Genomic DNA, 14,390 nt, shown 5'->3' with positions numbered 1-14,390 from the left:
GCATGGGAATGAAATACTCTGTAGAATATTCTTTACATGAAATAAAGGCATTCTGTTCATATTAACAATCAGTCGTGAATTTTAAGACCTTTGTAAATATTTGATCATACATTCATTGTAATATAGTGTTAGAAAGGTTTTCAAGCGTGAAGGGGCAATCGCAAACATCTTTGACTGAGGATGCATGATGACTCTCTCTCTCTCTCTCTCAGCTACTCCATCTTAAAGACATTGGGAGGCCTCAAATCAGTGATGCACTATCTGCGTTTTTAGTCACTGCCTGTCTCCTATCATGGTTGCTGGTGTGGCTGGCTATCCAGAACATTATCGTTATGTAACAATCAATCACTTATTCTTGTGTATATTCTAACGTCATGGTGTGTGTTTTTCTAAGATGTCGTTTTATATAATAAATGCTTTTGAAGGTGTGAGAGAGAGTCAAACGGTGCTCTCTGAGCTTGTTGTGTTACATGCTCTGACAAGTACAGTGGTTTCTGTCCTACCCGGACGTAACAGCAAGCAGCTACCTGCTCTGTGGTAGTTTATTCTGGAGATAATCAATGGCCGTCTTTGTTTGTCTCAGTCACCTAACTGAACAAGGGGTGTGACTTGTAACATAAATTAAACAAGTATGTGGTCATGTCAGAGGAAAGTATGGAAGACTTCTATTTACAGTTGAAGTCGGAAGTTTACATACACTTAGGTTGGGGTCATTAAAACTCATTTTTCAACCACTCCACAACTTTCTTGTTATCAAACTATAGTTTTGGCAAGTCGGTTTGGACATCTACTTTGTAAACGACACAAGTAATTTTTCCAACAATTGTTTACAGACAGATTATTTTACTTATAATTCATTGTATCACAATTCCAGTGGGTCAGAAGTTTACATACACTAAGTTGACTGTGCCTTTAAACAGCTTGGAAAATTCCAGAAAATGATGTCATGGCTTTAGAAGCTTCTGATAGGCAAACTGACATCATTTGAGTCAATTGGAGGAGTACCTGTGGATGTATTTCAAGGCCTACCTTCAAACTCAGTGCCTCTTTGCTTGACATCATGGGAAAATCTAAAGAAATCAGCCAAGACCTCAGATAAATATTTTTAGACCTCCACAAGTCTGGTTCATCCTTGGGAGCAATTTCCAAACGCCTGAAGGTACCACTTTCATCTGCACAAACAATAGTATGCAAGTATAAACACTATGGGACCACGCAGCCATCATTCCGCTCAGGAAGGAGACGCGTTCTGTCTCCTAGAGATGAACGTACTTTGGTGCGAAAAGTGCAAATCAATCCCAGAACAACAGGTACTTGTGAAGATGCTGGAGGAAACAGGTACAAAAGTATCTATATCCACTGTAAAACGAGTCCTATATCGACATAACCTGAAAGGCAGCTCAGCAAGGAAGAAGCCACTGCTCCAAAACCGCCATAAAAAAACATTCTACGGTTTGCAACTGCACATGGGGACAAAGATCGTACTTTTTTGAGAAATGTCCTCTGGTCTGATGAAACAGAAATAGTGTGATTGGCCATAATGACCATCGTTATGTTTGCAAGCCGGAGAACACCATCCCAACCGTGAAGCACGGGGGTGGCAGCATCATGTTGTGGGGGTGCTTTGCTGCAGGAGGGACTGGTGCACTTCAAAAAATAGATGGCATCATGAGGCAGGAAAATGATGTGGATATATTGAAGCAACATCTCAAGACATCAGTCAGGAAGTTCAAGTTTGGTCGCAAATGAGTCTTCCAAATGGACAATGACCCCAAGCATACTTCCAAAGTTGTGGCAAAATGGCTTAAGGACAACAAAGTCAAGGTCTTGGAGCGGCCATCACAAAGCCCTGACCTCAATTCCATAGAAAATTTGTGGGCAGAACTGAAAAAGCCTGTGCGAGCAAGGAGGCCTACAAACCTGACTCAGTTGCACCAGCTCTGTCAGGAGGAAGGGGCCAAAATTCACCCAACTTATTGTGGGACGCATGTGAAAGGCTACCAAAAACGTTTGAACCAAGTTAAACAATTTAAAGGCAGTGCTACCAAATTCTAATTGAGTGTATGTAAACTTCTGACCCACTGGCAATGTGATGAAAGAAATAAAAGCTGAAATAAATCTCTCGCTACTATTATTCTGACATTTCACATTCTTAAAATAAAGTGGTGATCCTAACTGACATAAGACAGGAATTTTTACTCTGATTAAATGTCAAGAATTGTGAAAAACTGAGTTTAAACTTCCAACTTCAACTCTCGCCATTAGTACTGAATCTGAGGAGACTTCCATTTAACTCTCCCCAATAGTACTGAATCTGAGGAGACTTCCATTTAACTCTCCCCATTAGTACTGAATCTGAGGAGACTTCCATTTAACTCTCCCCATTAGTCCTGAATCTGAGGAGACTTCCATTTAACTCTCCCCATTAGTCCTGAATCTGAGGAGACTTCCATTTAACTCTCCCCATTAGTACTGAATCTGAGGAGACTTCCATTTAACTCTCCCCATTAGTCCTGAATCTGAGGAGACTTCCATTTAACTCTCCCCATTAGTACTGAATCTGAGGAGACTTCTATTTAACTCTCCCCATTAGTACTGAATCTGAGGAGACTTCCATTTAACTCTCCCCATTAGTACTGAATCTGAGGAGGTTTCCATTTAACTCTCCCCATTAGTACTGAATCTGAGGAGACTTCCATTTAACTCTCCCCATTAGTCCTGAATCTGAGGAGACTTCCATTTAACTCTCCCCATTAGTACTGAATCTGAGGAGACTTCCATTTAACTCTCCCCATTAGTACTGAATCTGAGGAGACTTCCATTTAACTCTCCCCATTAGTACTGAATCTGAGGAGACTTCCATTTAACTCTCCCCATTAGTACTGAATCTGAGGAGACTTCCATTTAACTCTCCCCATTAGTCCTGAATCTGAGGAGACTTCCATTTAACTCTCCCCAATAGTACTGAATCTGAGGAGACTTCCATTTAACTCTCCCCATTAGTACTGAATCTGAGGAGACTTCCATTTAACTCTCCCCATTAGTACTGAATCTGAGGAGACTTCCATTTAACTCTCCTCATTAGTACTGAATCTGAGGAGACTTCCATTTAACTCTCCCCAATAGTACTGAATCTGAGGAGACTTCCATTTAACTCTCCCCATTAGTACTGAATCTGAGGAGACTTCCATTTAACTCTCCTCATTAGTACTGAATCTGAGGAGACTTCCATTTAACTCTCCCCAATAGTACTGAATCTGAGGAGACTTCCATTTAACTCTCCCCATTAGTACTGAATCTGAGGAATATAATTCTATACTAGGAATAAGCTAATTTGTTTTTCCACAGAATGATCAGAGGGCACATATGGAGATAATAATTTACAGTTATTACATGTTGGTCTTGAATCGTAATACAACTCGTAATAACAGGTTTATTAAATACTCCTCAATTAAACCACTTGTTGGGTCACACAGTTAAGAGGTTTGGATGTAGGAGGGTATTTAAAGGGGTTGTGACAGAGACAGTATTAGGAGGGTATTTAAAGGGGTTGGGACAGAGACAGTATTAGGAGGGTATTTAAAGGGGTTGTGACAGAGACAGTATTAGGAGGGTATTTAATGGGTTTGGGACAGAGACAGTATTAGGAGGGTATTTAAAGGGGTTGGGACAGAGACAGTATTAGGAGGGTATTTAAAGGGGTTGGGACAGAGACAGTATTAGGAGGGTATTTAAAGGGGTTGGGACAGAGACAGTATTAGGAGGGTATTTAAAGGGGTTAGGACAGAGACAGTATTGGGAGTGTATTAAAAGGGGTTAGGACAGAGACAGTATTGGGAGGGTATTTAAAGGGGTTGTGACAGAGACAGTATTAGGAGGGTATTTAAAGGGTTTGGGGCAGAGACAGTATTAGGAGGGTATTTAAAGGGTTTGGGGAAGAGACAGTATTAGGAGGGTATTTAAAGGGGTTGTGACAGAGACAGTATTAGGAGGGTATTTAAAGGGTTTGGGACAGATACAGTATTAGGAGGGTATTTAAAGGGATTGTGACAGAGACAGTATTAGGAGGGTATTTAAAGGGGTTAGGACAGAGACAGTATTAGGAGGGTATTTAAAGGGGTTAGGACAGAGACAGTATTAGGAGGGTATTTAAAGGGGTTAGGACAGAGACAGTATTAGGAGGGTATTTAAAGGGGTTAGGACAGAGACAGTATTAGGAGGGTATTTAAAGGGGTTAGGACAGAGACAGTATTAGGAGGGTATTTAAAGGGGTTGTGACAGAGACAGTATTAGGAGGGTATTTAAAGGGTTTGGGGCAGAGACAGTATTAGGAGGGTATTTAAAGGGTTTGGGGAAGAGACAGTATTAGGACGGTATTTAAAGGGGTTGTGACAGAGACAGTATTAGGAGGGTATTTAAAGGGTTTGGGACAGATACAGTATTAGGAGGGTATTTAAAGGGATTGTGACAGAGACAGTATTAGGAGGGTATTTAAAGGGGTTAGGACAGAGACAGTATTAGGAGGGTATTTAAAGGGGTTAGGACAGAGACAGTATTAGGAGGGTATTTAAAGGGGTTGGGACAGAGACAGTATTAGGAGGGTATTTAAAGGGGTTAGGACAGAGACAGTATTGGGAGGGTATTTAAAGGGGTTGTGACAGAGACAGTATTAGGAGGGTATTTAAAGGGGTTAGGACAGAGACAGTATTAGGAGGGTATTTAAAGGGGTTGGGACAGAGACAGTATTAGGAGGGTATTTAAAGCGTTTGAGACAGTATTAGGAGGGTATTTAAAGGGGTTAGGACAGAGACAGTATTAGGAGGGTATTTAAAGGGGTTAGGACAGAGACAGTATTAGGAGGGTATTTAAAGGGGTTGGGACAGAGACAGTATTAGGAGGGTATTTAAAGCGTTTGAGACAGTATTAGGAGGGTATTTAAAGGGGTTGTGACAGAGACAGTATTAGGAGGGTATTTAAAGGGGTTAGGACAGAGACAGTATTAGGAGGGTATTTAAAGGGGTTGGGACAGAGACAGTATTAGGAGGGTATTTAAAGCGTTTGAGACAGTATTAGGAGGGTATTTAAAGGGGTTGTGACAGAGACAGTATTAGGAGGGTATTTAAAGGGGTTGTGACAGAGACAGTATTAGGAGGGTATTTAAAGGGGTTAGGACAGAGACAGTATTAGGAGGGTATTTAAAGGGGTTAGGACAGAGACAGTATTAGGAGGGTATTTAAAGGGGTTAGGACAGAGACAGTATTAGGAGGGTATTTAAAGGGGTTAGGACAGAGACAGTATTAGGAGGGTATTTAAAGGGGTTGTGACAGAGACAGTATTAGGAGGGTATTTAAAGGGGTTAGGACAGAGACAGTATTAGGAGGGTATTTAAAGGGGTTAGGACAGAGACAGTATTAGGAGGGTATTTAAAGGGGTTAGGACAGAGACAGTATTAGGAGGGTATTTAAAGGGGTTAGGACAGAGACAGTATTAGGAGGGTATTTAAAGGGGTTAGGACAGAGACAGTATTAGGAGGGTATTTAAAGGGGTTGTGACAGAGACAGTATTAGGAGGGTATTTAAAGGGGTTGGGACAGAGACAGTATTAGGAGGGTATTTAAAGGGGTTGTGGCAGAGACAGTATTAGGAGGGTATTTAAAGGGGTTGTGACAGAGACAGTTTTAGGAGGGTATTTAAAGGGGTTGGGGCAGAGACAGTATTAGGAGGGTATTTAAAGCGTTTGAGACAGTATTAGGAGGGTATTTAAAGGGGTTAGGACAGAGACAGTATTAGGAGGGTATATAAAGGGGTTAGGACAGAGACAGTATTAGGAGGGTATTTAAAGGGTTTGGGACAGAGACAGTATTAGGAGGGTATTTAAAGGGGTTGTGGCAGAGACAGTATTAGGAGGGTATTTAAAGGGGTTGTGACAGAGACAGTATTAGGAGGGTATTTAAAGGGGTTAGGACAGAGACAGTATTAGGAGGGTATTTAAAGGGGTTGGGACAGAGACAGTATTAGGAGGGTATTTAAAGGGGTTGGGGCAGAGACAGTATTAGGAGGGTATTTAAAGCGTTTGGGACAGAGACAGTATTAGGAGGGTATTTAAAGGGGTTGTGGCAGAGACAGTATTAGGAGGGTATTTAAAGGGGTTGTGACAGAGACAGTATTAGGAGGGTATTTAAAGGGTTTGGGACAGAGACAGTATTAGGAGGATATTTAAAGGGGTTAGGACAGAGACAGTATTAGGAGGGTATTTAAAGGGGTTGTGACAGAGACAGTATTAGGAGGGTATTTAAAGGGGTTAGGACAGAGACAGTATTAGGAGGGTATTTAAAGGGGTTGGGACAGAGACAGTATTAGGAGGGTATTTAAAGGGGTTGGGGCAGAGACAGTATTAGGAGGGTATTTAAAGCGTTTGAGACAGTATTAGGAGGGTATTTAAAGGGGTTAGGACAGAGACAGTATTAGGAGGGTATATAAAGGGGTTAGGACAGAGACAGTATTAGGAGGGTATTTAAAGGGGTTAGGACAGAGACAGTATTAGGAGGGTATCTAAAGGGGTTGTGACAGAGACAGTATTAGGAGGGTATATAAAGGGGTAAGGACAGAGACAGTATTAGGAGGGTATTTAAAGGGTTTGAGACAGTTTTAGGAGGGTATTTAAAGGGGTTGTGACAGAGACAGTATTAGGAGGGTATTTAAAGGGGTTGGGACAGAGACAGTATTAGGAGGATATTTAAAGGGTTTGGGACAGATACAGTATTAGGAGGATATTTAAAGGGTTTGGGACAGAGACAGTATTAGGAGGGTATTTAAAGGGGTTGTGACAGAGACAGTATTAGGAGGGTATTTAAAGGGGTTAGGACAGAGACAGTATTAGGAGGGTATTTAAAGGGGTTAGGACAGAGACAGTATTAGATAAGTCTTCACCCAACCTGTTTTTTAAGATATGCTTTCCCTTTCCTTGAGATTCCTGCTCCCTCCCTCCCTCCCCTCCATCCCAACCCCCTCCTCCACGACTTCTACTCACTCTGTCCTCAGCTGAAATCTGTTCATGATTTCTCTCTCTGCCTTTACTCTGTGCTCTAAGTGGGAGCAGGCCTGCGTCTCTCTCTAGCAGGGCCCGGGGCAGGCAGCGTTCCATGATTTCTCTCTCTGTCTTTACTCTGTGCTCTAAGTGGGAGCAGGCCTGCGTCTCTCTCTAGCAGGGCCCGGGGCAGGCAGCGTTCTATGTCGTCATGGACACCAGACACTCCAGCTTAACTGTGGTCTGGAGCACACAGGCATGGGGCTGCGGAATGCACATTAACTCAGAGTGGGATGGAGGTGAGGGGGGGACCCGATACCCTATATAGTGCACTTCTTTTGTCCAGATCCCTATGGGTCCCATTTGAAATTTAGGGTGCCATTTGGGATGCAAGTCAGAGGCTCTCTGCCAGAAATGTTCCATACGCACAAAAAGCTAATTTCTCTAAATGTTTTGGCACAAATTTGTTTACATCCCTGATAGTAAGCACTTCCTCTTTGCCAAGATAATCCATCCACCTGACAAGTGTGGAATATCAAGAAGCGGATTAAACAGCATTGTCATTACACAGGTGCACCTTGTGCTGGGGACAATAAAAGGCCACTCTAAAATGTTCTGTTTTGTCACACATCACAATGTCACAGATGTCTCAAGTTTTGAAAGAGCGTGCAATTGGCACGCTGACTGCAGGAATGTCCACCAGAGCTGTTGCCAAATAATAGATTGTTAATTTCTCTACCATAAACTGCCTCCAACGTGGTGAACCGTGGTTTAAGAGAACAACCGCAGACTACATGTCCACGCGTTGTGTAGGCGAGCGGTTTGCTGTTGTGAACAGAGTGGCCCATGGTGGCGGTGGGGTTATAGTACGAGCAGGCATAAGCTGTGGACAACGAACACAATTGCATTTTATTGATGGCAATTTGAATGTAGAGATACCGTGACGAGATCATGAGGCCCATTGTCGTGCCATGTTTCAGCATGTTAACGCATGGGCCCATGTCGCAAGGATCTGAACACCATTCATGGATGCTGAAAATTTTCAATTTTTTTCATGTTCTATATACTCAGACATGTCACCCATTGAGCATGTTTGGGATGCTCTGTATTGATGTATACGACAGCATGTTCCAGTTCCCGCCAATATCCAGCAACTTTGCACAGCCATTGAACAGGAGTGGGACAACATTTCACAGGCCACAATCAACAGCCTGATACACTATGCGAAGGAGATGTGTCGTGCTGCATGAGGCAAATGGTGGTCACACCAGATACTGACTGGTTTTCTGATCCACGCCCCTATCTTTAAAAAAAAAATGGTATCTGGGACCAACAGATCAGTGTCAGTGGAGGCACCTCAGATGAGGACCACCCTCAGTAAATTTCATAAAAATAAAAATGTTAAGACATTGAAAAAGTTGACCTTTTTAGATAGACCTACACTAAATATATTCACGTCACCAAACAATTGATTAAAACACTGTTTGCAATGAAGGTCTACAGTAGTCTCAACAGCAGTCTGTAGGGTAGCACCATGGTGTAGCCGGAGGACAGCTAGCTTCCGTCCACTTCTTGGTACATTGACTTCAATACAAAACCTTGAAGGCTCTTGGTTCCCACCCCCTTCCATGGACTCACACAGTAATTATGACAACTTTCAGAGGACATCCTCCAACCTATCAGAGATCTTGCAGCATGAACTGACATGTCAAACCAATAAAAGGAGCAGATAATTAATCTAGAGCTAGCTAGCACTGCAGTGCATAAAATGTGGTGAGTAGTTGACTCAAAGACAAAGAAAATAGTTTAACAGTTGTCAACAAATTAATTTCTTCAAAAATGGAGGAGAAGCAAGAGCGCTAGTGCCATTCTTTCACTTTCAGTTTCACTTACTTAGCTAGCAAATGCAGCTGGCTAGTTTAGCCTATTGAAACACCCTGCTCAAACAGAGGGATGCTATGTTAGCTAGCTGGCTATGACAGATGGATGCCATGGTAGCTAGCTGGCTATAACAGAGGGATGCTATGTTAGCTAGCTGGCTATAACAGAGGGATGCTATGTTGCCTAGCTGGCTATAACAGAGGGATGCTATGTTAGCTAGCTGGCTATAACAGAGGGATGCTATGTTAGCTAGCTGGCTATAACAGAGGGATGCTATGTTAGCTAGCTGGCTATAACAGAGGGATGCTAAGTTAGCTAGCTGGCTATGACAGAGGGATGCTATGTTAGCTAGCTGGCTATGACTACCCAACACAACACTGGATCTATTCCAAGTCAAGGTAAACTTTTAGTTGTATTAAGTTTTTGCCCCTGGACCGCTGGTGTAACGTTACTACATGATTGTAGCGGGTTTACTAACACATTAGTTATATTAGCTGTTGACTAGGACATTACTTTAGCTGATAGGAGGACAACAATGTAGGCTGTGTATAGCGGTTATGACATGGTCTGGTTTAGAAAGTTTTTTTCGTCTGGTCACATAAACGAAGGGAAAAGGTTGAGAGGGAATACGTGGCTGCTCTAACACTGAACTGTGTTTATGCGTGATCAGTGGTGTATTCTTCTGTTGAAAAACGTTTCTTAAACGAAAGCAAACAAAACAGGGATACAAATTCCATGCATTTGCCCAATATTAATTCTCGTTTGCAACTGTTGGACTAATGATTACACCCTAGATCAGATAGATGCAGACAAGAGTGTGCAAGGCTGTATTGAATGTGTCACTGTCATCTTACATTTTTATCTCGACCTGTGTTGAAAACTTTCATTCATTGGCTAGGTTGTAGCAACCTCATGATGGGTATAGGGAACATTACAGTATCATGTAGTAGCCTAAACCTATCGATGTTACATTGAACTGGGTGAATGGAATATGAATGACAGTCATCCAATATGCTGGAATAGAAATAAGGCCACGCTCATGAAAAATAAAAAGTGCTCCCTCAGAGGCACAGACCGCCACTGTAACAGATGCATATCTGTATTCCCAGTCACGTGAAAGCCATAGATTAGCGACCTAATGAATTGTTTTCATTATATGAACTGTAACTAAGTAAAATATGTGAAATTGTTGCATTTATATTTTTGTTCAAATCAGTAAACAGGGCATCTACATCTTGTCAAAAGTAGTGCACTAAATAGGGAACAGGCTGCCATTTGGGATGTAGCCAGCCTGTCCCTCCATGTGCACCCTGTATTGAAGGGGTAAGTACACAGTGAAACGGGGATTGGGTGGAATGCAGTGCACTACTGGGTGTCTAACCATGTAGTGGAGGAACTTCTCAGTTGGTTCTGGGTAAACGCTAGGAATATTTCAAAAGTGTGCAAGTTGAAAATGGAATACACATTTTTACAAAAACTTTATTTTTCTTTTAAAATGTTTGTACACTCAGCATGACAATGTGCTTGCACAGTACTTACAGTAGAGTTGGGGTGAAACTCTTTTTGTACAAAAAAAAAAATAAAAGTCTCAAAACAAACAAAACAGAAAAATGCTGCAACCCCCACCACCAAAATAAAATAAAATTCAAACAAGAGGCTGTGAATCGGTGGAATCCTGGCTTTAGCTTACAGAGGAAGGGGGTGTTGATTTGAGCTGCTGGAGCAGACAGGGGTACTCACTTCAACCCCCCCCCCCCCTTCATTCACCTGTGTTTGGTATACTGACACCAGGCTATTGACAGGTTATATCACGGACCAACAGTCCATCCTTTCACAAAGACTCCGCTTACCTAAACATTCTCAAACTATTTCTCAATATATTCACATATAAAGCACTATAATACATGTGTGTTTGAACATGGTTTTAATGCAATTCAAATGGTGGTGAGAGAGTTACCTAAAGGATTAACAACCCCAAGCCTATGAACCGGTAACCCTGACGACAGGACACAAACCTTGTTACCCCGGAGACTAAGGAGTAAAACAGCTTGTGTAGCAACAAGACGACAGCACAGGCGCCTCTGATGCCCGTCTAAAGGAATTATAATAGTAAAAAAAAGAGTTAAAATGACCACGCCCCATTGTGGAGGAGGGGGGTCGAAACGGAACGAGGGACAGACTGACTGACACATAAGCATCATGTGTCTGATAGCATCCAAATCCTGTTCACTTCATAGTACAAGTTAATTAAAGACAAAAACATTGATCAGTAACCCCGTCCCCTGCTGTTCCTTATTCACCACCAAGTCCTGTCCTGTCCCGTCCGTCCGTCCGTCCGTCCGTCCGTCCGTCCGTCCGTCTCCGTCTGTCTGTCCTGTCTGTCTGTCTGTCTGTCCGTCTGTCTGTCTGTCTGTCTGTCCGTCTCACTACTTGATACAGTCAGACGAGTAGGCGGACTGAAGAGAACAAGCTTCATAATAAAGTTCATTCTTCAATTTTTGTATTAAAAAAAAAATTTACTCAGGGAGGGAGCATTGGAACATGGACTACGTCCCAAATGAACACTATTCCCTACATAGAGCTCTCGTCTAAAGTAGTGCACTCTGGGATTCCCCTATAGGCCCTGGTCTAAAGTAGTGCTCTTTTTAGGAAATAGGGTGCTATTTGGTAAGCAGCCATGGAGGAATTCCCATAAGTACACCAGTCAGCACGATAGAACCGAACCCAGCCTCCACCCGGACCGAACCCAGCCTCCACCCGGACCGAACCCAGCCTCCACCCGGACCGAACCCAGCCTCCATCCGGACCGAACCCAGCCTCCATCCGGACCGAACCCAGCCTCCATCCGAACAGAACCCAGCCTCCATCCGGACCGAACCCAGCCTCCATCCGGACCGAACCCAGCCTCCATCCGAACAGAACCCAGCCTCCATCAAGCATTCATATAACAACAGAGGCGCCGGAGGATTGTGGTCTGAAGGCAGGGAGGGCACCAGATACCCTAGTCGAGTCAATAGCTGGCTTGGGGGTGTGGCGTGCGGGCGCACCAGGGGAAAGCCAGTCATATGGACAAACAGCGATTTTGTCTTTCTTTACACGGATCCATTTTGACCAGTTAATTGCCACTGCTGGACTTCATTCAGCAACATCCCAACAGTGGAAAAACATTGACGAGCAATTTAAAATGGTGGTATGTCTGACTCTTTCATGAATCCTTTTCAGACAGGGGAGGAAGAGTTCTAGAGAGAATATGTAGATAAGATTTGAAAACATTGTTAGTTAGGTAAGAAAGTTAAACTGGAAAAAAAATGTAGAAAGCTAACATGATAGTGACACTATAGGTCAATGTAGCACCCCTCTCTGGGTCTGAGTGCCAAACAGCACCCTATTCCCTACTTAGGGCACAGAGAATAGGGTGCTAGTTGAGACGCAGCTTAGGTGTCGCACACTTCTCTGTGGACACTTCACCTGGATCCTCCGCCCTTTGGGAGACACCTCCCTCCTCGCCATGATTCTCGCCCCCCTCCCACTAGTCCCCTCCCATTAGTCAGTGGGCCCGGCGGCAAGCCTTCAAGGCATCAGTTTAAGACACCGTCTTAGTCAACATAAATATGTGTCTGGAGTGATCCCACCTCCACAGTTCAGTTTCCCAGCGTGACTTGACTTTAATCTGGGTTTCAGTGGGTCTCCTTTCACCGTTTGTGGGCCCCAAACAACTGTAGCCTAATCATATTTTCAAGTCTTGATCCCCGTTCTGTTCCTCCAGTCAGACGCAGTGTTAGTCCAGCTCAGTGTCCTCTTTGGGCCGGTAGATGTTGTCGAACTTCTGCATGTATTTCTTGATGTACTCCTTGGTCTTGTGCTTGACGTTCTCGTTGCACTCCAGGTCCTCTGGGTTCTTACAGGACTTCAGCTCCTTGTTCATCACGCCGTGAGTTAGCTGGAGGAATAGAAAGGGGGAGACAAGGAAGTCAGATGTTTCTCCTGACAACAACATCGGTAATGGGTAACTTTCCCATAATTCCCAAGTTTTCTAGAATCCTGGTTTGAGGATTCAGGATCTTCTGCTAATTCCGTCCTGATTCCATTAATCTTCCAAACATGATTTCTGGAAAACCTGGAAAGTTATGGGAATTTTACAACCCTGCAACAACAAAACTGAAACTAGTTCCAGCAAAAGGAAGAATGGAGGTTAGGTCACACTGTGAAGAGATGAGGCTTTCATTCTGACTGATCCATTTCATGAGCTTTGTTCTCCTCCTAAAAATGTAGACAGTCAAATGTCAGGGCTGCGTCCCCCAAAATCGCAGCTTTCTATATAAAACGAGTCAATCCAAAACTTTAGCTAGCGCTCTAGTTAAGAGGTTCTGCTTTAAGGGTTTGTTCTGCACGGTATTAAATCAAAATGTGAGCCAGTTTACTTGGCCTCTCTTTTGTTTATTGTGACCATGTGCTCAAGAGTAGTAGTGTGTCCAAATGGCACTCCATTTAAACAAGTCCCCACCGAGTTGTGGTTGTCAACCCAGAGAAACACTCAAAACTACTTGAGGGGGAAAAAACAGAGCTTTATGCCCTTTGAAAAAAAGAATGCTGGCTGAGCACTGAGAGAGAGAGAGAGAGTATGTCCCAAATGGCACCATTTTCAATACATAGTGCACTACTTTGGAATAGGGTGCCATTTGGGATACAAGCAGAAGCAGTGGGAGCTGAAGGTTCAGGCGTTTAGTTCTGGTCTGGGGGAAGAGCTTTAGTGAGATGTGAAGGGGAAAACCTTTATCCTTTCAAGTTAATTGCTATCCAGGACTTTAATTCAATACTCTGACTGTTGGGAGAGGTTCATGTTTTGGATGGTTTGAGACAATAAAATACAAATATCCAAATGATTGCTTTCCACACACAACCCCCCCCCCACCCTCCCCCCTACCTTTCTGGCAAGGTGTTTGAAATCCTCGGTGTTGACAATGCGTCCCAGTTTGCAGTCTGGTTTCCGGAACGGATTCAAGCAGGTCACAATGAACTGTGACATCTAAACACAGGAAATAGGAGGTCAAATCGATCGTGTAGAGATGACATTCATTACATTTCAGTCATTTAACAGACACTCTTATCCAGAGCCACTTACAAGTCCATTCATCTTAAGATAGCTAGGTGGGACAACCGAGTATCTCAGTCATAGTCAGATGGGCTTGACATTAACTTGTAACTTTTTTAGCCACTTGTCAAATGTGCAAACGCGGCTTTGATCTAAAAAAAATAACATCTCACAAATACATAATTGAAAGACCACTTGTGCCTGTCAACGCAGAACTACTATAATTATACTCTGATGAGCTCTGCAGAGACCGGTAGGACCGAGAGTAAAACATTGCATCCCGGGGACACTTTCCATCCCTTTCTGATCGGAGTAGCCTAATTGTTTGATATAATTTTTTTACTTGTCCATCCAGACAACTTAAAGGTGTTGAAAGCGTTCCACAGGGATG

General features: G+C 43.1%; 1 protein-coding gene across 1 annotated transcript in view; it reads right to left on the bottom strand.

Annotated features, from left to right (window-relative positions):
* Nucleotides 1–11,417: 11,417 nt before the first annotated feature.
* LOC139386938 (histone-lysine N-methyltransferase SETD2-like) overlaps nucleotides 11,418–14,390 on the bottom strand; it is a 46,881-nt gene continuing 43,908 nt past the window's right edge. The window contains exons 22-23 of the mRNA XM_071132839.1: nucleotides 13,832–13,933; nucleotides 11,418–12,847 (exon numbers count right to left, since the gene is read on the bottom strand). Coding sequence (XP_070988940.1) covers nucleotides 12,686–12,847; nucleotides 13,832–13,933 — 264 coding nt within the window. The 3' untranslated portion in view covers nucleotides 11,418–12,685. The remainder of the gene's footprint in view (nucleotides 12,848–13,831; nucleotides 13,934–14,390) is intronic.

This window comes from Oncorhynchus clarkii, chromosome 3, assembly GCF_045791955.1.
Source record: "Oncorhynchus clarkii lewisi isolate Uvic-CL-2024 chromosome 3, UVic_Ocla_1.0, whole genome shotgun sequence".
NCBI classification, from domain to species: Eukaryota; Metazoa; Chordata; class Actinopteri; order Salmoniformes; family Salmonidae; genus Oncorhynchus; species Oncorhynchus clarkii.
Note: the sequence above shows the minus strand (reverse complement) of the source record. Positions and strands in the feature narration are given on the sequence as shown.